Here is a 24,071-nt window from a genome sequence, read left to right on the forward strand (position 1 = left end):
TGATCCCCTAGTGAGGCCTCACCCTAACCCCGGAGGCCATGATTTTAACAAACTTGAATCTAAACTGTCAGGAAGCTTTAATGTAAACTTCAATAACCCTATTTTTGCTTTTTCTTGATTATCTCCCCCTTGAAGGGACATTATCCTTTGCTTGAACTGACTTGAATCCCCTTTATCTAAGAGTGATTAATACCAAGTTTGATTGAAATTGGCACATTAGTTCTGGAGGAGAAGACGAAAATGTGATAAGTCAACGATAAAGACGACAATAGACGCCTGACAAACTTTGATCAGAAAAGCTCACTTGACTCTGAGACTCGGGTGAGTTCAAGCAGTTACTGCGAGTAGAATGTTCAGCGGTAGCTTGTATTGGAAGTACGGAAGCCCATAGATTTGTTTATTTGTATTGACGACCGAAGCCTGCAAACATAATAATATAAATACTATTTAAACGGCAACTTTCGCAAGTTTAGTACGCCTAGCAAATCAAAAGCTTGTGACTTAGCAAAATTCAGTGACTTATTTACGAAGAATTTTCTTCTAACATCTGCTTATGCAATTGACATGTCTTCAAATCCTGACTGAATTGGCAGCGGAAGCAATGTAAATTTCATCTAACCTATACATTGACATTTCCTCAAACCATGACTGAATTGGCAGCGAAAACCATGTAAATTTCAACCAGCAATGTAAGCAATGCACTTATTGAAAGGAAGAATAAACATGACTGAAGGTACATATTCATTTCTGCACACAACGAAGTAAAAATCAACATTTTTACAATCAAAATTTTATCAAGGGAACTCTAATATGTATACGGTGTGACCGTTGGACCGAGCGAAGCATATACGTAACTCCGTGTCCCGAGTGGTAATCACAATTCCGTTAAATACGGTAGATTATGATTCATTTAAAATTATATATTTTGAATGAAATTTCCTTGCGCTAAACACCCAGTAACATCTCAATATTAAAGGAGTTTATATGGGGACAACAGTTTTACATGATCTGCCTATTTATTGAACGCGGGAAATAAAGCACAAGGCGACGTAAACTGTGCGTTGTGACGTCACATTTAGCCTCGACTTTTTGCTCTTTTTCAAAGCAAACAATTATAAACAACAATAATACATTCCGTATGCAATGAAAAAGGCCGTTAAAACTAAACAAAATTAACCAATAAATTCAAAATGGTAAAAAAGTAACTGTAATTTTATCGTATATTCTTATTCAAAGAAACTCATGAACTCGTTCATCTATTTAGTCGTATTACGGTTTTATATGTATTTATTTGCTAAAACCTGTTACAATGATAATTATACTACCGGTATTCACTTTGAACAAATTGAGTGTTTAAATTACGAATTGCACGTTAGAGTCTTCTATTATTGGCATTCAAAATAAAACACGAATAACTGTTGAAGCAGGTAATGAAAAAATAAATGGCGGCGCCCATATGGATCACGAAAATTTCAGTGAACGTATATAGAGATTTTCTCTTTTTCTTTTGCTGATTTGGACTTTTTTCTTTTACATACGTGTTACTTTTAGAGCCTTGCTTCGCGGTTTTCTATAAAACGGCCCTTTAGACGGTATTAGGGACAAATATGTCACAAGACACCTGTCATTGTTTTTGTCCTCAAAGTGTTTTATTTCCTTCGGTGCAACTTTCCTATGATTCAGTCCTCCCTGAACATTCTTCAAAGTATTCGCGCGGTATATCAAACATTCAAGGCCAGAGGATGCATCCGTTTCAAAACTGTATTGCTCTGCACTTAAATTGCGGTGTTCTTCCATACCACGAAAACCGAAAGCTTTACAATTGTAGAAAAAACAGCATTCGATAATCCATGACCTGTATCCATACTGAAAATACCTTTATTCCTAAATTCTACTTCGTCTGATAATAAAACGGAGTCTTTTTGTTTCTTATGAACACCAATGCCGTTTGCAGTAAGTTCTTTCATTCGGGCATCAATAGCTTTCCGGAATAAGTCAAATGTTGGGTCGCTTTTTTGGAAAAAGTTGATATCTGGGCGTCCTACTTCGTTCCGTAAAAATCGTTGAATCCCGGCTGCAATCTGTGTTAAAGTGTTCGGGGGTAAGGCGTCGAATCCTTCCTTCTAATTTCTACAATAAATTTGTTCATCCAAAAATTAAGTATAGGTAAATCCACTGTTTTTAAATCGAGTGGTAACGGATAGGGCTCGGTGCAAGTTTCCGCGCGTGATAATCGGTAATTTACCCAATCATTCCACAGGCAAACTGTCCATTTGGTGTTAGACCTGGTTTTCTTGGGAATTCGGTCTAAAAGTTCCTGTTTTGTTTCTTCTTCTGTAAGAGGTTTAGCAAATCTTGATTCTGATTCTTCAGCTTTAGGAACAGCAATTAATGTTGGTGGGGGACAGTTTTCCTGAAACAGCGCCCCTAGAGCTAGATCGCCCAGGTCAAAATCCATCTTATCTTGTCCAGGTATAATTTTAAAATGTGTAAAGTGTACAACTACTGACAGGTGTTACGTCATGCGATCGATAGTACTGTGGGCGGGAGTAGTATAACCCGACTAGATGGGTGGTTCAACTGAGTGCAGTTTTGAATGCAGGCCGATGACCGGTTCAACGGAGTGCAGTTTGGAGTGGCGGTATTGACATGAGTGTAGGGGTCAGCGTGGGGTCAAGCAGGTGGTCAGCAGGCCACCGGGTGCGGTCAAGCTGGGCAGGTGGCCAGCAGGCCACCTGGTGCGGTCAAGCTGGGCAGGTGGGGAGGTCAAGCTGGGTAGGTGGGGAAAATCTGGGGAGATAGCGTGTGAACGTGTTGATATTCCTTGTGTATTCCTTGTGTATTCCTTTTTGTTAGATTTCAAATAAAGAATTAAAGAACAATGGTTGAAAGTTTACACATTTATTAAATCAACAATTTGCCTGTATTTTAAAATTTGTAAATAAATTGTAAGATTTTACTTGTAAATAAATATGTATGATACTCTAGAACTCGTGTCATTTATCAAGATGTATACCTACGAGACACTAGGGCCATTTCAATTGAAACATGAATTTACAATGGTAGTAGCAGGTCCTTCCAAATCAGGCCACATTTCCATTAACACCACCATACTACCACTCACATTTCCATTAACACCACATACCACCACTCATACACCACTTACCACCACTCACACACCACATACCATCACATGTACACCACTACTGGCACACCAGATGCCATCACTTGCATCTTCTTTAACATTACTCACACCACTACCTATATAGGTCCTAAGTTTTGCATTTCTTAGCATAACGATATTAATGAAAGAAATTGATCTACCGTTTTTAGTTTGCATGTGTCACCATACTATCACTGGCATTTCCATTAACACCACATACCATCAGCCATACACCACATACCACCACCTATACACCACATACCACCACCTATACACCACATACCACCACTCAAACACCACATACCACCACATGTACACCACTACTGGCACACCAGATGCCATCACTTACATTTTCTTTAACATTACTCACACCACTTCCTATATAGGTCCTAAGTTTTGCATTTCTTAGCATGATAATATTAATGAAAGAGATTGATCTACCGTTTTTAGTTTGCATGTGTCACCATACTATCACTGGCATTTCCATTAACACCACATACCATCAGCCATACACCACATACCACCACATACCACCACCTATACACCACATACCACCACTCAAACACCACATACCACCACATGTACACCACTACTGGCATACCAGATGCCATCACTTACATTTTCATTAACATTACTCACACCACATCCTATATAGGTTCTAAGTTTTGCATTTCTTAGCATGACAATATTAATGAAAGAGATTGATCTACCGTTATCAGTTTGCATGTGTCACCACCATACTACCACCCACATTTTATTAACACAACATATCACCACTTATACACCCCATACCGCCACTTGTACACCACACACTACCACCTATACGCTACATAACACCTACTCACCACTATTGATAAACCAGTTTCCATGACTTAGGGTTTCTTTAACATAACTCACCCTATTACCTATATAGGTCCTTAATATTGCATTTCTTTCCTTAATATTAATGAAAGAGATTGATCTAGCGTTATTAGTTTGCATGTTTCACCATACTACCAACCACATTTTATTAACACCACTTACACACCACCTTACACCCCCATACCACCACTTGTACACCACACACACTACCACCTATGTTGTCTATCTTCCAGATGAAATGTACAAGGAACCACTCTTGATAACTTCAGGGTATTGGATCCTACCACCTGAGGATTCGTTACATTTCTTATTTGAGTTTGCTTCGTAATACCCATGTCATAAAAAATAACACATTTTTGTAGGTTTACAACTTTTATTTATTGCATATTTCAGATGAAAAATGTCATTTGATGTAGCTTTTTCCTTCAAGTAGATGCAGGTCAAATTTTGAATGAATTCAGTTTTTAAAGACAGTGTTTCTCGTTATACAGAGGTGTGATTATGTCGCATCGGTTAGTCTTCCTCCTCCTCTTCGTCTTCCTCCTCCTCGTCTTCATCATTGTCAGACTTATCTAGGTAAGATTCAAGTAAATATTTGTGTTTGTGAAGAGCCATTTTAATGGATTTCTTTAATCCATGATTGTCGGACACAAATGCATCGATGGCGTCCGTCACCTGTTCATGCGTTGTGTCTCCTTTCAACTGATACTGATCGTAAAGGAACCGCTCATACAGTTTTCTAAACTGTTGGTAAGTTTCTCCTTTGGTCTTTTCGTCTGCTTTCTTACTAGCTTTCTTTTCTGACATATTTTGGTTCAAGTATTTCTCGTATCTCTTCTGCCACTCTCCGGCAATATGTTTTCGCGCTTTATGTGCCATTTGGCGAAAGACGATGTTGTCTTCCTCTGCGTCACTGTCAGTATCACTCTGTGTTGGAGAGACATCACTCATGTCAATATCCTCTTCCTTATCGCTTTCCCCGTGTTTTAGTCTTTTATGACGCATCATGGCATCTTTGCGGGAAAATAAAGCATGACACTCTGAGCACTCAATCATGTTATCTGCGCGAATGCATAAAAGTGAATGAATAATTTCTGGCTCTAGGTTCTTTATATACTTCCACCACCACCACCACCACTCTACCCATGATGATAGGTTACAATGAAATGAAATGGTTACTCACGAGGAGTCATTATTTATACTCTCGGAGACATGTACACGGCTAACGTGGTAAAGAGTTGACTTCTTAATTTCAATTCCTCGGGGGTCTGAGGACTTAAATCGACCAGTAAATACCCGTGAGGAATACGGGTGGCTTCATCATAGGCCGATAGTAAATGAGGCATTTGTAATTGCCGACTTAACACCCCGATCTGAGATTTATCTCTAGGATTTTTAAACAATACGAGATAATGGGCATTCAGACTGATGGTCCGATGTTGCACAGCTCGATCGAAGAGATTTTGCGTGATGTAAATGACACTGGTATTGTGATGATGCGCTTTGCGCGTAAACCAATCCACAATGGATTCTATGGCCTTTCCCCCCCATCATATCATCAAAAATCAGTAAATGACGAGTGTCGAAATCGGCGACTAATTGCTCGTCGTCTGAGGGAATATTGTGAATGAATGTCACCGACTCTTGTAATGATTCGTAAGCCGGCTGCCATTCTCGGTAACACCAGACTATTTTTTCAGGTGGGGGTGAAATCCATTGCGTATTTTGTACCAATTGTTTCACAAATTCCGTTTTACCCGATTTGGAAGGACCTGCTACTACCATAGTAAATTCGTGTTTCAATTGAAACGACCCTAGTGTCTCGTAGGTATACATCTTGATAAATGACACGAGTTCTAGAGTATCATACATATTTATTTACAAGTAAAAAATTTATTTACAAAATCAAAAATACAGTTTATTCAACAAGTAAAAATGCGTGCAGTCTCGTCCACGGAATGTCTACAAACAGGACAGTTTTTTGGTTGTTTTTTTTAATACCCGTAAGGGAGAGTGTTGTAATGTTGAACCCGCTGTCGCTTGTCGTACACTACGCGGTATTTCTTTACTAAGGGGCTGGTGCGAACATCGTGCTGTCGTGTTCTTTGAATAAAGTGGGGGTAACGCACGTGGACTTCTTCTTCCTCCCCTTTCAACATTTTTTCTAAGGTGGTGAGGGAAACGATCCTGGAAGCTCGATAATTGAGCGTCAGTCCTTTGACTTTACACATTGATTTTCCGCCCTGGGTCTCGTACGCGTAATTTTTAGGGCCTCCCGACATGTATTTGACGATGCGGTCACCACTCAATTCATCGGTCCAGCCTCCTAAACTGTTGATGATGGTGGGGTTGAACCGACTCTCATCGTGTTGGTAAATGATGCTGTCGGTATCGAAGTAGAGGACGCGATCCCCCAAAGGCTCTAGAGTCCCGTAGAGATGTAAACGAGCGTGTGCGGTGGTAAAACACGCTAACACCACATTGCCAAAAGGACAGTCTTCTAAAAATTCTTCTTTTTCCTGATAATTGATCAGCATCATGTCGGCTTCGGGGTGATCTCGATTTTCCAGCAACTCGACTCCTTTGATTTCTAGAGTGGCATCTTGTAATTTTTTTCTGTAATTCTTCTTCCTCGGTTAAATACTGTGTTTGTGGTAGCTGTAATCGTTGTGCAAATTTCCCCCAGAGACAATTTAAAAAGAGTTTGGCAATGGTTCTACGGACGGGGTTTTTCTCAATGTCTATTAGGTTCATGAAGATGCCTTCCCGGCGCCGGATCTCACTGATGTATTCTTGTTTCTGTTCGGGCGTCTGACATTCATCGGGAAATCCGGAAGCTTCTTGTTTGATCTTCAGGAAAGTGTCGATGTAAGATCGAAACAAATCCTGGCTGGTCTTTTCGAAATGCCAGACTTCGTGGATGCGCTCGAGCCGATAGCCGAGATCTAGAGCTTTGTGTACTTCTACGGTCACCCAGGTTCCGGTCAGACTGCGTTCTGAATCGGTGTGACTGCATCGATCGTCGGGTCCTAAATTGCGATGTTCGGCGCAGGTTCGGCATAAGGGGAAGAGTAATTTTCCGCCTGTCTTGTAGGGTAGTACGGGATGATACAGACCTCGGGGTGGGAGGACGCGGCAACGAATGAGTCCAAAGTACTCTCTCACATCGGCGAAATCGCTGGTGATGACTTGAGGATGGTCGATGGGAAACGCTCTGTATTTCAACACGTAAGGATACAGGGAACACACATCGACGTATCGCATGTCACCCTCCTCGCAATACAGGCGCGTGGCATTGGTACGACCTCCGTATAAGGCATCGCGGGGATTTAAGGGGTCCTGAATATCGAGGTCTCGTAGGAATGTTTGTAACTCCGGATTGTTTTTGACTTGACGATCAAACACGTGTTCCCAGATGCTCACTACCGTATATCCTTGTTGCTCTAAGGCGGCGGCTCGTTTCAGGTCTGCTCGTACAGGGATTGATACGTCTGTTGGACTCGATGGGGTTGGGTTTCCGTCAACAGATTCGGATAACAGGTGGGGCACCCGTGCCAGTAGCAGCCGTAAAATTCGTACACGGTGCGGGATTCCTCGTCGTAGCCGTCCACCGTATAGGGTCCTATGGTAATTTCGCCCCCGTTCTTAGCATGACGTATGTTGCGGTCTAGGGAGGTGAGCCAGCGACAGGCCTTGGCCGAGTAGCGGCGCGACGGTTGGTAACCCATATTGGGGATGATGGCTATGGTGCCCTGTGTCATGAAGCCTCGTCGATAAGCTAAATTAGCCGTGCTGGCAAAAGTTATTGATTCCTGAAACGGGTCGACGCGGACGAGTCCGTAGAGTGTCGCCTTAAATTGCGCACAACAACGGCGTAAAATATCCACATCCGAGATACAGTAAGCCAAGAATTCCTTCTGGAAATCGAACACTTTCTCGGCCTGTTGATTGTACCAGGTATAGAAGGCTGCACGACTGGCGATCGACATGTCGTCAGGATTGTAGTAGTGGGCATCTGGATAAGGCCCCACGTAATTCTGGTTCTGTTCCTTGTTGAAAAAGTGAGGGAAATAACCTTTTTTCAGTTCTGTTAATCCAAACGCAGAGGGCATCTTGGCGAGGGCAAAGGGGAGGAAATTGTACGAATCGATGAATCTCAAGCCGAACACTCCCATGCACAAGATTTTACTGCCGTTGAGAATGACTGCAGGTTTGATACAGGCCGTGTGCACCAGATAGTTCAAGATGAACTGCCCATCGTATCCCTTGAAATTGTGCGCAATGGCGGTCTTTTCATCGTGTTTGAAGCTCACATTACCCTTCTCGTCCGTCTCGGATTGTAACAGCCAGTCCATAAACTGTTTTAAGGTGTCGGGGCCTTGAAATACGAAGCGGCGTTGCGATCCAAACGCATGACAGTAATCACAGCGCGTGTCAATGTCTAAACTGTCGCAATGTTGACACACGCGTTCGGCCACACAGAGATTAGGGGTGTGAATTCCGTTTTCCTGTGTACATTCAATATCGAAATAAATGTACATTTTCAATTCCTTGTTGCGTTTGGGCTTGGGTTTCTTTTGAACGAAGCAGAAATGTGGGGTGGTGACGAGTTTCTTGCAGATGCGGCATTGTGTTTTTCCCCCGCACGCGTGTCCCTTTAATAATTGCTTAGACATCCATTTCTGGCACTGGTCGCAACGTCCCATTAAATTACACACGGTTGTCGCGGTATTGCTACTGTAAGGTTTCAAGTGGGTCTGGTAACACGCAGCATTTCTAAAAAAATCCCTTACAATGAGAGCATTCCGTGCGGGTGCCGTCCGGGGAACAGGGGGTGTCGGCCAAACAAAACGAACAGCGGTGAGGGCAGACTGTACGGTGCTCTTCGATGTGGCTATATCCAATATCACAGTAATCACAATAATATGGATTTTCCGTCACTCCCGGCATCGATGTTATGGTATCGTAATGTTCGTTATCCAGCAGGATGTTCAAACATTTTCCGCTCCCTTGACCTCTGTAGATGGGGTTTAATCGTAATCGCTGTGTGTTTGTCTTAAATTGAAATATTTTCAAGCGATACTCGGGAGCTAAGACCTGATGTAATTTCTCCCATTCCTGAGGCCCATACGGTTGGTCGTTTGCACACCCGGCGAGTTCCATGAGAGCTAAGGCCTGTCGTTTCTGGTCGAGCGATTGTGTATCCCCTTTTCTCATTCTTAACCACATCTTCTCCCATTCGGGGTCGGAATGCTCGGGTTTTTGACTGTGAAGTCGCGCCACAACGATAGCTCGAGGGAGACACAATGAATCGTCGGGGTTGTTAATACGAACGATGGCTCTCTTAGAGGTCTTGAATTTCTCCTTATCCACGTGCAGATGTTTTCTCTTCACGCCGTCGCCACTCCCCTGGGGGTATTTCACGTGGAAAAAATCCAGCTGTATAGATCCGTCTGTGATGACAAATTCCTTCTTAGATTGCTGCACGGCTTCTATTTTGTTTAAAATTTTCTCCTCGTCGAGGTTTTTGGACTGGGTAAATTCGACCCAGATGTCTGAATCCAAAGCGGGGTGTCGAATGTTGAGCCGTACATAATCGTTCGGGTTACACTGCATCCGTAATTTCACTTTTTGAAGTAAATCCCGAAATAAACGCCGAATAATTGAAGAATCTGGAATGGGCCTAAAAGTTACGTTGTAGACATTTTGTTTCACTTTGAATTTCCGGGAATGACGATCTCTATCCAGCTGAATATGGTAGTATTCCGACACTAACCTTCTAGGTTGTTGCTGATTTCGTAATCCGCGACCTTGCTGTAAAATTCCTAGTCGCACTCTATTCCGTCTGCGGAGTTGTAATTCACGCGCTCGTTGTAAGTGAAGATGTTGTTCTAAATATCTTAATCGCTGCTCCCTTCTATCTCTCTCTCTATCCTGGATTCGCTCAGACATGCTGATGAAAGTGACAACGCGAATTGTGTATTGCGTTTATATACTTATTGTGACGTCATCGAAAAGCAGGTTTTTCCACAACGTCATATAGAATGTTCCAGGCCTAGCTCGGCCACAGCGTCATATAAAATGTTCCACAACGTCAATAACTTGAACTCTAAATTAATTAGATTATAACATTTAATAAATGTGTAAACTTCACATCATGCGTTTATTATTCATTGTGGATTTTAAAGGATTCACACACGGCTCAGGCCTCGTCGTCATAGCGATCTCGACTTTAGTGTTCTCGATTCTACCCCATTGTTGCGTCATACCACTATCGACCCATTGTTGCGTCATACCACCCGCTCCTATCTCCGCTCTAGTTCATACCACCGTAGCCCTGCACAGCACGCGCTAGGCACGCGCAGCCTTAGCAACGCCCTACCTCGGCCGCTCTCCAATGCGTTCTAAAACTTGACCTTTTGACCTCAAAAGTGCACTCAGTTGAACCACCCATCGAGCCGGGTTATACTACTGGCGGGGCGAAGTGATCAGTAGATCTATATGCAGGCGGGGCAAAAACTCGTCGTCCAACGAAATGCCGTCTAAGCCGGTTAGATGTTATTTTGACGTTTCTTCAGGATTAAGTTTCGTCTTCGCTGCGCTACGCCAAAACTTAATCCCGAAGAAACGTCAAAATAACATCTAACCATCTAACCTATACATCAACTTCATATAAATATTATCTTATATAGCATGTCATCTTCTCAAAGTCATCTTTCTTTAAAGAGAGTGGCACCTGAGGTTTGCATTACTCGCATTAATTCGTTTTTTTTTTTTAATGAAATGTTTGGAAAAAAAAAAATATTGTGCCGTTCTTAAAAGAATAAACTAAAACGAGTCGACTGGAACTCCATATATTCTTTATTCGGAACTTTCCTCATGAGACGAGGAAAGTCCCGAATAAAGAATATATGGAGTTCCAGTCGACTCGTTTTAGTTTATTCTTTTAAGAACGGCACAGTAAAAAATCTTTAGGGAGGCCCAAATTCCCCAAATTTACAGAGACAAAAAGCATGCTACGGCGTCACGGAAGTATACACTAAAACACTAGTACACAAACCGGAGAGGTAAAATTCCGGACCGCGACATCCCCCCCCCCCTGATTTCTACCAGAAATCAATATCTTTTAAGTACAAATAATATTTGTATAAGAATGAAAACCTTTTCAAAATACCAAAAACTTTCAAATCTTTAACATGTTTCATGTAAAATGAAATAGAAAATTACACAAGAGTTCAAGTTCTGACTAAGTACCCTAATACTCAAATGTTCGAAAATGTTCATTCAACCTCTAGAAGTGTTACAAGATCTGTGATAGGTCTAACATACAAAGCACGTCTACCATCCCTAACCACAGCATTCAACTTTTCTAACAAGACCATCTTTACTTGCAAAGGTTTTCTGAACAAGTCCGGTTAGCCAGTTATTGCGTGAAGAGTCAATGTCTTTGACTAAAACGAGATCTCCGACTTTGAGATTTCTAGACTGTTCCTGCCACTTAACACGCCCTTGCAGCCTGTGCAAGTATTCCAATTTCAATCTACACCAAAACGCATTGGTCATCACTTGCACATTTTTCCATGCAAACTTTAGTGCAGCCTTGGTACCAAATGAAGGAAATGGATTGACATCAGATTTGGTTTTCGTTGTAAGTAGCATTGACGGAGTAAGTATGTTGGGCGACTCTGGGTCAGAAGACACATCCACTAAGGGTCGGTTGTTGACAATCGCGCATACCTCTGACATGAGTGTGGCGAGTTCTTTGTGAGTCAAGGTTTTCCCTATCAACCATATCAATGAACTTACAACGTCTAAACTAGTTCCCATCAATGAACTTACAACGTCTAACTAGTTCCCATCAATGAACTTACAACGTCTAAACTAGTTCCCATCAATGAACTTACAACGTCTAAACTAGTTCCCATCAATGAACTTACAACGTCTAAACTAGTTCCAGCTCTCTACCACTTGTATCATAAATTACAAATTAAAGTGCACGCCCAGGGGTATAAATATCGACAATTGACTGGATAAAATCGTGCAGATTTAGAATTTTTTTCATCCTTCCGCCACATAATGTAGTCCTTTTCAAACTCTTTTTTCAAAATTTGAATCGACATGAACATTTTCTACTGGATAGATTTAAGAAATGAATGTAGATGTTTGGACCAATAAAAAAAGTGTTAAACCTTAACAGCCTGCGCAGTTGTGCTCAAATTAAGCCAAGGAATTAACGTTCTTAATGAACGTAGAGAAAAGAAACATGCTTGTCTGCGATAAAGTTCTTCTGTAGAAAAGACTGACGTCGCATTATTTTCTTTTTACCTTAAATATTGTTGGATAAGATAAGTACCCATTTTGCTAGGAACGGCTCATATGAGCTATACAACCCGCTCTTTAGCCTGGTTCCCAAGGCCTCGTTCTTTGAACATCGGAAGGCCTCGGGAACCAGGCTATCCGCTCATGGATGAATTACATGTAATCAACGGATCATCAATCAGAACTAACAGGTTACTAAACAGAAATAACGGATTACAAGACGGAAATTACGGATCACCAAAGTGAAATAAGGAATCGTCAGTCCCATTTGTGACCTAGACTATCCCATTTGAAGTTATCAGTAGTGGGGAAATTATCAGTGGTGGTCAATATCAGTCCTTATAAAGCTATGGTAGTTTGCTTAATTTGTTACAGATTTTTAATCGAGTTGATACAAGAAATTCATCTGAAATGTTACCTCATTACATAAATGCAGCGTAAATTCAAACACGAAAACTGAATTCATCGTTCAGATTAATCTAAAGCAATCATCATAAATTTCACATGAAATGAATGCAGATCCAGACATTATAGATAACGAAATAAATTAATCGTTAAATTGCTTTCTATAAATATCCAAACGTTGTTTTATGTAGACATACATTGTGATTATACCCTGGCAAAATAATGCCCTGACATAAACCCAACGGGGGTATTAACTATCATATTGTAAGCACGGGCATTATTACACACATACAGGGTGTTTTAAAAAACATGCAACCGTTTCAACAGCACGTTGAGACATCATACAAACTCTCTACGATGTCTTTTTCATTCTTTTGAATTTCACGATTAAGGAATGAATGCTAATTTTATTCTATACGATATTGGTTGACTGAAATGTTTTGGGACAGTGTTGGCGTTCTTATTGCTAGTAAATACGTAACGGTTTACCGTACGCACGGAAGTTCCAAACCAAGTTATATCGCATGGAGTGGTCAAAATTAGCTTCATTCCTTGTCAATCAAAAGTCTGATGCGAATCATATATATCAAGAGTGTTACGACCAGAATTAAATTATCTTAGGAACGAAGCTAATATTCACCCCCATCTATGCGATATTAATTGGAATTAGGGACAGTTGACGCTTCATAAACTGGGAAGCGTTATAAGGAGCGGTGTTGACATCGATTGATTAGTAATTAAGTAAATCTTTAAATTCTTGTTATGACAACACTCAACTTTACAATATTGTATGACGCACTGTGTTTTTTAAGACGACAGACTGTCTACAAAATATAACTACATGTATATATTAGCCACATACAAATATTTGACAGTCTTGGTGAAAACAAACTTAAAATTTTTTAAATCTGACGAAAATGATCGCGGATTATATCATATACAGGCAAATAGATTTTCTCTAATTCTGACATATGCGGGACAAAAGATCACAAATGCTAGTATATTTCATATACAGAATTCAGAGAGCGGAGATTCTACCAAGGTAATTTCTTGGTCTTTCAGAAAGGTTTTCGTAGACAATGCTGACCCAAATCTTCCACCCTCGGATACATCTCACCAGTATTTGCCGCGAATCATATGAAATCAATCGATTTGATGAATGCCCATAAAAAATCTTTGGCTTCAACTAACATTATATCATCTTGAAAATAAAAGGAAAAAGAAATTCATTTTATTAATCATGATTAACTATTCCATCACAAAATCAAATGTATGGGAGTGAACACTGATTGATAAAGAGGTTACTAGTAGTTTGTATGGGAGTGAACACTGATTGATAAAGAGGTTACTAGTAGTTTAAATACATTCTACTTGTGTAAAGGTTTTGAAATCTGCAAGATTATTCAAAATAGCAGCATAGAAAATTTATTAATCAGTAATGTAGGTATAGACCAGTCACTCGACGTTTTAAATATCTATAATAAAAAAAACCCTCATAATATTCCTTTTATTAATCATGAATATTATGTTTACAGGAAGACACTTCTATTATTATGGATATTCAAAACATCGAGAGTCTGTGGTATAGACAAAGAAAGCAAGGCGAAAGACGAGGACAACCGAGGAATCAGCAAGCTAAAGTCAGTCACTTCTCCCGCAAGCTTCCAACGATAGCCAAAACTTTTTTTTAAAATTAAGGAGAAAGTGTTTTCAGGTTTTGTGATATCATTATTCCATCAATTTTTTCGATAAACCTACATTAATTATACCAGCCAAAGCGATGTCCTAACAAGGATGGAATCCGACGCGTTTTTGGTCGAAGCGCTATCTATCTAAACTGTAAGCCGAATATAAGAATATTATATATCAAAAATGTATTTCATCTTAATACATGTGCTAAAGTTGTGACAAACATTTTTTAACAGACGTCATTTTGATAACATTTTATGAATATTTTTGAAATCAATTTTGTACGAGTAGATTATCGTGATACATATATGAATATATTTGCAATCATATTCTTGGAAATTATAAACAGATTTTCATATAAAAATTGAATGCAAAATAATCAGAGGCAAAGGAAATGCTTGTATGCTTTTTGAAACACCCTGTACAAACCCGCATCTTATTAAGGGAATGTCGGTTTTCATTATTATTCAATTGCATCATGGAAAAACCAGGGGAAAGATGAGCAGATTCGTCGTATATTTTCTCTTCGCTGGATTTCTGCGCAATCTGGGTGAGTCCTAAATTCTTATTCTATAGACATTTTAAAGAAAAGAAGTTCATTTATTCTAGAATTGGATTTTTTAAAACTTGATTCAGTTTAAATTTGGTCAGCATGGATGGCATGAATATTAGCAATCTCATTGGAGGATAGTTAAATATATAAATTTATATGCACACGGAGGATATAATTAGTTTTCAATTTTCGGGTATGATTTTTTCTCTCACTAAAATGCATATAGAAATATGATATTGCCGAGTATTCCCACCTTCGTAAATCGTTGAAAAATGGGAATATATATTTTTCCTTCTTTTAAAATGCACTTTCCATATGTGTTCATGTAGAAATGATAGAAACAAAATACGAGGCGCATTGATTTGTTACAGTGCCGCTGATTCACTGCTATGAATGTGATTTGATTGGAAACAATTCTTTTCTTGTTTTGTTACAGTACCGCCGATTCGCTGTTATGAATGTGATTTGATTGGAAACAAATTCTTCCTTTCTTGTTTTGTTACAGTGGCGCCGATTCGCTGCTATGAATGTGATTTGATTGGAAACAAATCCTCCCTCTCTTGTTTCGATCCATTGGATCCCACTCATGATGACGTCAGAGTAACCAAATGTCAAAACTCTCGGGAGACCTGTCTCAAAATCAAGACCACATTCCAAGACGGTAATTACACACATTCAAATTTTATAAGTTTATGTTACATGCATAGATGAAAGGTGAAGATAACGAACAGTGATCAATCTCTTAACTCCTATAAGCAATACATAATAGAGAGTTGGGCAAACACGAACCCCAGGATACACTAGAGGTGGGATCAGGTGCCTAGGAGGAGTCACCGATGACGCCCGCCGTGAGCCCTATATCTTGATCAGGTAAACGGAGTTAACTGTATCTATAGATGTGTGTTATCAATCAATACTCTGGATCTCAATATTTCAAATCTCAATGCCCCGTGGGAATCCGGGTTAAAATAGGTCATCAGTACCCTTGCTTGTCGTAAGAGGCTACTAAATGGGGCGGTCCTTTGGATGAGACCGCAAAACACCGAGGCCCCGTGTCACAGCAGGTGTGGCACGATAAAGATCCCTCCCTGCTCAAAAGCCGTAAGCAACGAGCATAGGCCTAAATTTTGCAGCCCTTCACCGGCAGTGGTGACGTCTCCATATGAGTGAAATATTCTCGAGAGGGACGTTGAACAATATTTAATCAATCAATCATATAAATCTCAATGTTCTTTTTAATGCCCCCGTAATAGAAGATTTGGGGCAAACTGTTTTTGGTTTGTTTGTCTGCTTTAATCTTGATCATAACTTTTGAATGAATGGCGATAGGGTTTTCATATTTCACATGTGTTTATTGCTTGTTCATTGTAAGAAGACCTTTCTTTTGTTAAAAAAAAAGACCTTGTGACATTGATCTTGGAGTTTGGCAATACGGGGGCATCAGTGATTCACAAACACATCTTGTGGGTTTTTCTTCTTCAAATATTTCAGGGGATGTCTTCTTTCAACGCAAATGCGGGAAAGCAAAGCAAAAAGATTCCTGCAAAAATTTGAAAATCAATGGGACAAAGTATTTGTTGACTGTGGAGCTGTGTTCATGTGAGACTGACCTGTGTAACAAAGTCGATCACGTCTCGACCTTCTCTCAAACTGTCATCTCAGCAGTGACCATTTTGTGGGTCATTTTGAATTCAATGTAAAAAAAAAAAACCCCACTTATACGTATTGGCATGTTATATATCGTGTGCATGTTTGTAGTGCATTGTTTGAAATTACATCGTGGACTTGAAGAAAAAAATGTAATATGTCAATTTGTTGATGGAAAAATCAAAGATATGATTTTAACGAATGGGTACATGTATACATGGGCGTGATTCTTCATAAGTTTCTATCAAAGGCCTGAATTGAAAATTTATTTATAACCCCTTTCCTGACTAAACAAGTACTACTATTTCTCTCAAGAAATTTGTTATTCATTTCATTGATGCATTCTCATTAAATGTTAAATCACCTGGGTAAAACCTAATTGAAAGTGAAACAATTTTGGTTTAAAAAAAAAAAAACTATACTCATACGCTAAAATGCCGGGACAAAATTTCAGTTTAGCTCCATGGAATGTTGTGGTCGTTGGCGGTTAATAAAGAATTTTACATCCCAGACCATGTGGATACTGTATCGATATGTTTAAAGAGTTTTTGATATTTTGATTTACATGTAATTTTTTTCAAGTGATTGCTGTAATTTAGCTTTATTCACAAATAAATCGTAACATGATTATACACAGTTGTAATCGTTGTTTGATTACTTGGGAATATTGACGATCACTCCCAGTATATTGCGTGTCGAATGGTAACATTCTTGTCGTATAATGGATCCACTCGGCCTAACGTTGTGACGGACATTACGGTATGTGTAGTAGCTTTACAAGTTGTTCATCAGGGGTCGTAATTACTTTGAACTTGTTCCGGACACGGACAGGCCGGAGAGGAACATAGGCTAAGTGCCGTGTTACTGTTACGGGCCGATCCTTCGTCCCTATAACTGGTCACCGGATATAACCAATGGCGTGTTATCTTTACAATATAGACACGACTAGCGTTATTCACAGTGGGGGGGGGGGGGGGGGGGGGGGGGGGGGGGGGGGGGGGGGACAAAAATATCGTCTAGTGAAAAAAAGGGTTTGAGTCTTCAACTTTAAATTTGATCTATATTTTCCTCCCCAGACTTCGTTTTTTTTAAATCGTGGGGGTGGGGTGGGGTGTTACTATAACAAATAACTAGGGGGAGGAGATTGGCCAAATATATCTATATTAACATATATATGAAAATAATACATAATGGCCATTGTCAAAAAAGGAAGCACCTCTCCCCCTTGATAATACCTGTCTAGACTTTATATCTCTTGTATATTACATACATGTTTGAATTATTATTTTTTGTAGTCTTGTCTTATTAGTAGGAACATTTAGCCATCTTTTTCGTGAATCATAATTTAACCCCCCACCCCCCTTTTTTTAATACCATGTATCGATGAAACATGTATTGAAATTTTACACGCGCGTGTATTAATTTATATCATTTTTTTGGTGTTTTACTAGTTTCCAAATTAAAGAAAAATAAATATACTTAGACATTCTCAAATGTATACGCATGTACAACGAGCTGCCAATCTAATCACGTTCTTTGTCCAAATGGTTATTATGAACACGGAAATCTAATAAACACGTTATTTGCATTAGACAAATAGCCAAAATACATCTGAAATGAGGCAAAGCCCAAATAATGTCTGGTTTTTATATGCTTTCGTACGAAATGAAATTTAGAAGAAATACGTAAATGTTTTAGATATGTAGAAGCATAAACATTTGTTTATTGTAGGGAAAACTCATTTTAGTCTATACCGCCAACAGTGTTTATTATGTGACTTCACACGTACGAATAAAAAAGATTGAATACTGTCCGTATATCATCAAACAGTACATTGATTACAGGACAAGACAAGAACAAAAGAACCGTGGTCCATTTTTGCAAAACACGCATTTAAAGAAAAATCGAAAGAAAAAGAACCACATGTTTTTGTTGTCTCGGCCTAAAACGCGTGTACGGTTTTGACCGTGTTTTGTACACATCTTTTGTCGTGACGCCACCTACGACAGGAAAACTGCGTTTTGACCATTACCAGAGTCATTCACACGAGAGTTGTTTGTCGGAAACCAACGAGGACGCTAGACAAAGGAATACTTCAAAGACCATACGGAGATCATCTCAACTTTGACTAGGATGAATTTCACTACTCTGGTGTTGGTGGCTGCCTGTATCGCGGCATCCTCAGCCTGGCACCTGCGAGTGTCGCTAAATGACATCTTTAAGGGACACTGTCGGACGGTTAGTCCTCGGGTGTGTCGGAAAAGTGTGAGGAATTTCGATCCCGATTACAGTTGTGGATTCATTCTGAGGAATGTTTGTTCTGGAAAGAATAAAATTGAGAGAGTAAGAGTTCGCCGTTCAACCCTGAAGGTGAGAGATGGGATGGAATTCTCTATCATAATCGGGTTAAAATCTCAAAACGTTTTTATCGTGCGATGTTCCAACCTTGCACTTTTAATAATCAGAATTTTTAAAAATCACAATCATGGTTTTGTTGCAGCAGTTTTGAAGCAGGTTGTTTTTCTTTTTCGTGAAAACGTAAATACCAGGCCAAAAAAAAAACAAAAAAACTTTGGAAATTTCTCAACAACCATCTAGAAACATCCGAAGATTTAAAAAAAAAAAACCTCTTTGACATTATTTCATATGAGTATTGTCAAGCGAATGTAGAACTGCAATTATAATACATATTTGTATCAAGCATGTTTCTCCATAGAGATTGCAGAACAAGATGACATTACTTAAGACATTCGTGCTAATCTTAGTTAGATTAAAAAAAACCCAACAACAACCGTGTATATGAAATTCTCGCTATGAAATTCTCCATTATAATCATACATTGTAATTGTATGTATCTTATTTTAAAGTGTAATCATTTAAGTCAAGAAAACTGATTTTCTGCTCCTCGTTTTTCAGCCAAACCACGACTATTCTCTTCACGTCACGCCACTTCCTAAGAAGATGGCATTCTATGACGCGAATGCAGACGGACACGTCACCATTAGGGAGTTTGCACGGACTCTGGGCCACGACCCTCGGGCCTTCCATGTCAAAGATGCTTTCAGAGTAGCAGATAGCAATGGTATTCTTTGTGATTTCATGAATCTCAATTTCTAGCTTTAGGTTATTATGTAGGATCTAGTATTTAGGTTATGTAGGATTTGATACTAGCTCATTCTATTATCATTACTGCAGGCGATGGAGTGGTGGATCCATTTGAATTTGACAATGATGCCTGGATTTTTGATGACGACTTTGATGATGATGGTAATTACGTCATTTATGACTTCATGAAAACGTACAATCATGTTCCAAACCTTTGAGATATCTAATTTTACTACATGTAGTTCACACTCATAATTAAATCTTAGTTGCTTAAAGTTTTATCGAAAGTTGAATATTACAAAGGTTGTCCTAGCTATCAATTACTATCATTGCATCACAGATTACGACCTCGAGGATACCAACGAAGATTCATACAAATCCATGAATTTTGACCTTCTCGATAGTGACGAAAACAGCTCCAGCAGTGAAGACAGTTCTGATGAGTCAGCTTCCGGTGACGATAGTGACGGGTCCTCCGGGGGGAGCACCAATATGTCATCGAATGATGAAGACAGTTACGATGATTCACATGATGACAGTGTATCAACCAGTGGACACAGTGACTCAAACAGCGATAGCTCGGGTGGCAGCGGCTCAACAGACGATAGTAGTGGGAGCAATTCAAACGATGATAGCACAAGTGATGACAGCAGCAACAGTTCACACGATGATAGTGCAGCCGACAGTAATGACGACGGTTCAGATGATGGTAGTAGCGCGGATGTTGATGATAGCAAGAGCAGTGCAAGCGACAGCAAAGATGATAGCAAGGATAGCAGCGATAGTAAAGATGGAGATGACGGTCAGGACACTAGCAAACTACTACCCGACATGGATGATCTAAATCTGGATGAGATCGTTCCTAACGAAATTGAATTAGGAGACGGGGTTATTGGAGAAGCTATTGAGAACGTCATGGGAGAAGGAGCAGACTTAGAACTTCCGGAACTCGAGGCTCCAGATTCTGACGTTTTGAAGAACGTCGGTATTGCTATGGCATTGACCAAATTCCAACCTGCGCAAAACCAGCTACTTCCCAAAATTGGAGGTCAGTCCCAAGGTGGCGATGTGCACGATCATTCTGCCCATAGTCACAGAGATTTTGATTTCTCCAAAGGTCAAAGTAACTTTTTACCGACAATCATGGATCCTAAACCTACCATGCTGTCCAATACCCTTCTGGGAATCAGGGGATCGGGTTCGGGGTCCAAAATGAGATCAGGTATGCCGCATGGAAGTGGTGGAGAGTGGGTGGTATTACAACCACATCGTATTAGTAATAATGATTTCAACAAAGTCCCATACAATTTGAATACAGTTTCACATGCATTTTAGTTGCTACGAGACAGTCAATGCTCACGTTCATCATTTTCATACAAGCATAATTGATTTGTTGCCTTTTGGCCCCGAAAAGTATTAAAATTTGCAAATTTGTTAGTTGGTTTTCATTTAACAAGCGTTGTAAGTAATACATAATTTTGCAATGTGTTTTGTACAGTGGACAGTACACATGCCAGGGAAAGGTTCAATGCTATAGCAATGAATAACAGACGAGGAGTTCCGGCATCACTTTGGCCTTCGTGGATCGTCTCGTAGCAACAGCAAAATGCTTAGCCATTCCTACGTGAGAAAACAATCCAAATGAAAGATACATCAGCTGCAATTAAACTATAAAGGAAATCAAACATTTTTTGTGGTTGATCATTAAAATGAATATTTCAATTCTTTGTTTTAATTGAAAACTTTTCTAGCGCTAGAACCCAGAACCGTTTGAAAAAACCCAAACAACATCAAATTTACGGCAATGTACATGTATAGTTACTTGTTTGTGATGAATGAATAATCTCAATATGTATTTTGTCAATAAAATGTATATTGAACAAAAGGTCTGCTTAGTATTTTTGTCTTCTGTGAAATTCTTTATACACATGTAATTTTGTTTCCTTGGTGATACGGTCACGTGAATACCATGTCAATCGGATGGTGTTGACATCACATTGAAATATCTAAATGTCAGTGAAAGCTGAAAGAAATCAAAGGCCTGAAAGGGAAATGGAAGGGTTATATGTCAGTTTCTTCCGGTCTGACAATAAGTCATAGTGTGGAGTGGATTTGTTGTTACCTGCGCAGGAAGAGATATAATGAACCTATTAGGGCTAAGAAGCGAGACTCGTGTCGCTCGAAAGGAAATTTTGTTTATTCGGAAAAACAATCATTTACGTCTGACTACAACCTATGATTAACAAAAGACAAAAACGTGGCAACAGTTACTATAGCTGATGACGATCGGTGGACAGTGTTTGAATCAACACAAATCTAATATCTAGCCATTTTCATTAAATCAATTACCATTTCTTTCAATGCATTTGTCACAAATTTCCATAAAATGTGTTATTCTTTCAGATTCTTTGGTACTTACATAAGTTTGAAAGTTGAGGGTCTGAACCAGTAATATTTTTTTTTATATATTGGTTTCTCAAATCTGAATATAGAGTGCATTAAAAACCAAAATATTTATTAAAGAGCGTGCTTACCCGTTCAGCTTTTGGTATATTTGAATGCCTACCTTCTTTAGGTCACCTCAGGTGACCTATAGTTGTAACTTGTCTGCGTCCGTCGTCGTACGCCGTGCGTCAATAATTGAACTTCTTCTTGATAACTGTCAATCCAATTCTTTTCAAATTTGAGGGTGTTGAACCGAAGCGGGAATTTTCCCTAACCGGAGCTCGGTGCCAGCACTCGTGAGGTAGAACTGACCTTCATCCATATTTATACTCTTATTGCGTATTTGCCAAAATACCTGTAGGATTCCCCAGTACTAAGGACAAGCCTAATACATTTTATGTGTCAATACATTCTACATGTAGTCTAAACATAAATAGTTAAAAATCGTGCAAATTAAATTGTGTTTTTTCTTCTTCTGAGTATCAGAAACAATGTATACGGTTACATGTTACGAGTGTATCAAATATTTCATATCATATACTACTACAATCTTATACTCGTATACTAGTATGTATTATTTCTACAACCAACAGTTAACAACTGTACATGGCTCTGACCACAAACAAAATATGGGAAGTTTGATTAATACAGTTTAACAAAGTTATATGTATATACACCTGAAAACATTAATTCACCATAGCAATATGCTACTGGAATACATAACATCTTATCCACTCCAACTGTTTAACGGTTATTTACCTTGTTTGGCCTTAAAGTTTTTCTTTCAGAGCTTTGCAAAGTTCACAACGGTTTTTCGTGAAAGACATCATATTATGCCTTTGTCAACACCTTTCACTCAGAAAAACATACAAGTTCTCGTTAGCAGCCTTGACTATTAAAACACTGGTATCGCATGCTGTATTCGGCGTGTTTACAGCGAATCCTATTCACAAACTAAACAGTGTCCAGCTTATTTCAAACTCGGCACATTGTTATAAACAGAGATTTGACCTGAAACATTTATAAAAACTAGAAGTGTGTTTCAATTGAGAAAAAAAATATTGATGAAAAACGTAATATGAACATAAAATTGTTCGTGAGGGATTCGAACCCGGTCGTTTAAAAAAAGGACTCATCTTTACATATTAAGTTCAACGACCTTATCCACTGAACCATGCAGTAGCTCATACATTTCCATGGAAAATTAACGTACAGGTGAAGATGAAAATAACATCAGGGAAGTTCTTTCGATTTTTTGTGTTTTACAAAAAAATGTCCCCGTGAAACAAAATTTCAAAGCGACAGTTTGTTAGCGGAAAACTCGAAGAACATATTCATGCTAAGATTATTTTGTTTCACGGAGGCAGTTTTTCTGAAATCCGGGGATACCCCTCTATTTTAACGCTAAAAATGATATAAATTACTTATTGCTTGATTTAAACTCGAATTATTTTGGCTAATTTTGTCAATACACAACTTTTAAACTTATTTTCAAAAATGTTTGAATCAACACATGAGTTCCAAATGGTTTTTATCATATATTTGATTGACTTAATTTTATCGATCTTTCATGCAACACCTTTAGGGAAATTAACATGAGACGTGCAACACCTTGAAAGTTTGGTATGAAGCATCTTTGGGACAAAGAGTACTTAAATTATACATTTCCGGACTCCTGCATCCCTGTGGCCTAAGAGGCGGAGCAAAACTGTCAAAAATTGACCAATTTTCAAACATCTTCTCTACAAACACAGAAAGACCTTTACTAAAATGGTTCTGACTCCAGGGCTTGGCCAAACTTGGTATATAGTATTTATGTGTAAAACATTTTTTAAAAATAATGTTATTGATACTAGATTTATTGATTGATTGTATATTGTTTAA

The 24,071-nt window shown here is 39.1% G+C and overlaps 3 protein-coding genes across 4 annotated transcripts; 2 read left to right on the forward strand and 1 right to left on the reverse strand.

The window, feature by feature from the left end:
* Positions 1-6,018: 6,018 nt before the first annotated feature.
* LOC130052236 (uncharacterized) lies at positions 6,019-7,288 on the reverse strand. Its single transcript, XM_056156655.1, has 2 exons — positions 6,745-7,288; positions 6,019-6,626 (listed from the first exon to the last, which is right to left on the reverse strand). Exons 1-2 carry the CDS (start codon positions 7,286-7,288, stop codon positions 6,019-6,021), a joined length of 1,152 nt encoding a protein of 383 aa, XP_056012630.1.
* A 7,605-nt stretch (positions 7,289-14,893) lies between these two features.
* LOC125681241 (uncharacterized) lies at positions 14,894-17,265 on the forward strand. Its single transcript, XM_048921247.2, has 3 exons — positions 14,894-14,987; positions 15,496-15,651; positions 16,482-17,265. Exons 1-3 carry the CDS (start codon positions 14,936-14,938, stop codon positions 16,688-16,690), a joined length of 417 nt encoding a protein of 138 aa, XP_048777204.2. The 5' UTR covers positions 14,894-14,935; the 3' UTR covers positions 16,691-17,265.
* Positions 17,266-18,663: 1,398 nt separating this feature from the next.
* On the forward strand, positions 18,664-21,627 carry LOC125680980 (germ cell nuclear acidic protein-like). 2 transcript variants are annotated; one of them, XM_048920847.2, is made up of 5 exons: positions 18,670-19,007; positions 19,554-19,719; positions 19,833-19,904; positions 20,083-20,964; positions 21,241-21,627. In XM_048920847.2, the coding sequence occupies exons 1-5, from the start codon at positions 18,771-18,773 to the stop codon at positions 21,336-21,338; spliced, it is 1,455 nt and encodes a 484-aa protein (XP_048776804.1). In that variant the 5' UTR covers positions 18,670-18,770; the 3' UTR covers positions 21,339-21,627. The 2 variants fall into 2 exon arrangements, with proteins under 2 accessions (XP_056012033.1, XP_048776804.1); XM_056156058.1 differs by having other exon boundaries at positions 18,664-19,007; positions 20,083-21,627.
* The last annotated feature ends 2,444 nt before the right edge of the window (positions 21,628-24,071 follow it).

The sequence above is a fragment of the Ostrea edulis genome, chromosome 2 (genome assembly GCF_947568905.1).
Source record: "Ostrea edulis chromosome 2, xbOstEdul1.1, whole genome shotgun sequence".
NCBI lineage: Eukaryota > Metazoa > Mollusca > Bivalvia > Ostreida > Ostreidae > Ostrea > Ostrea edulis.

Bases quoted from the DNA above. Each gene is read 5' to 3' on its own strand.
- LOC125680980 (XM_056156058.1), top strand. From the start codon at position 18,771: ATGAATTTCACTACTCTGGTGTTGGTGGCTGCCTGTATCGCGGCATCC. The intron at 19,720-19,832 runs GTATTCTTTGTG...TCATTACTGCAG, and splicing joins CAGAGTAGCAGATAGCAATG to GCGATGGAGTGGTGGATCCA. The intron at 19,905-20,082 runs GTAATTACGTCA...ATTGCATCACAG, and splicing joins TGACGACTTTGATGATGATG to ATTACGACCTCGAGGATACC.
- LOC125681241 (XM_048921247.2), top strand. From the start codon at position 14,936: ATGAGCAGATTCGTCGTATATTTTCTCTTCGCTGGATTTCTGCGCAAT. The intron at 14,988-15,495 runs GTGAGTCCTAAA...GTTTTGTTACAG, and splicing joins TGGATTTCTGCGCAATCTGG to TGGCGCCGATTCGCTGCTAT. The intron at 15,652-16,481 runs GTAATTACACAC...CAAATATTTCAG, and splicing joins CAAGACCACATTCCAAGACG to GGGATGTCTTCTTTCAACGC.
- LOC130052236 (XM_056156655.1), bottom strand. From the start codon at position 7,288: ATGCGATACGTCGATGTGTGTTCCCTGTATCCTTACGTGTTGAAATAC. The intron at 6,627-6,744 runs GTAGAACCATTG...AAAAATTACAAG, and splicing joins CATTGAGAAAAACCCCGTCC to ATGCCACTCTAGAAATCAAA.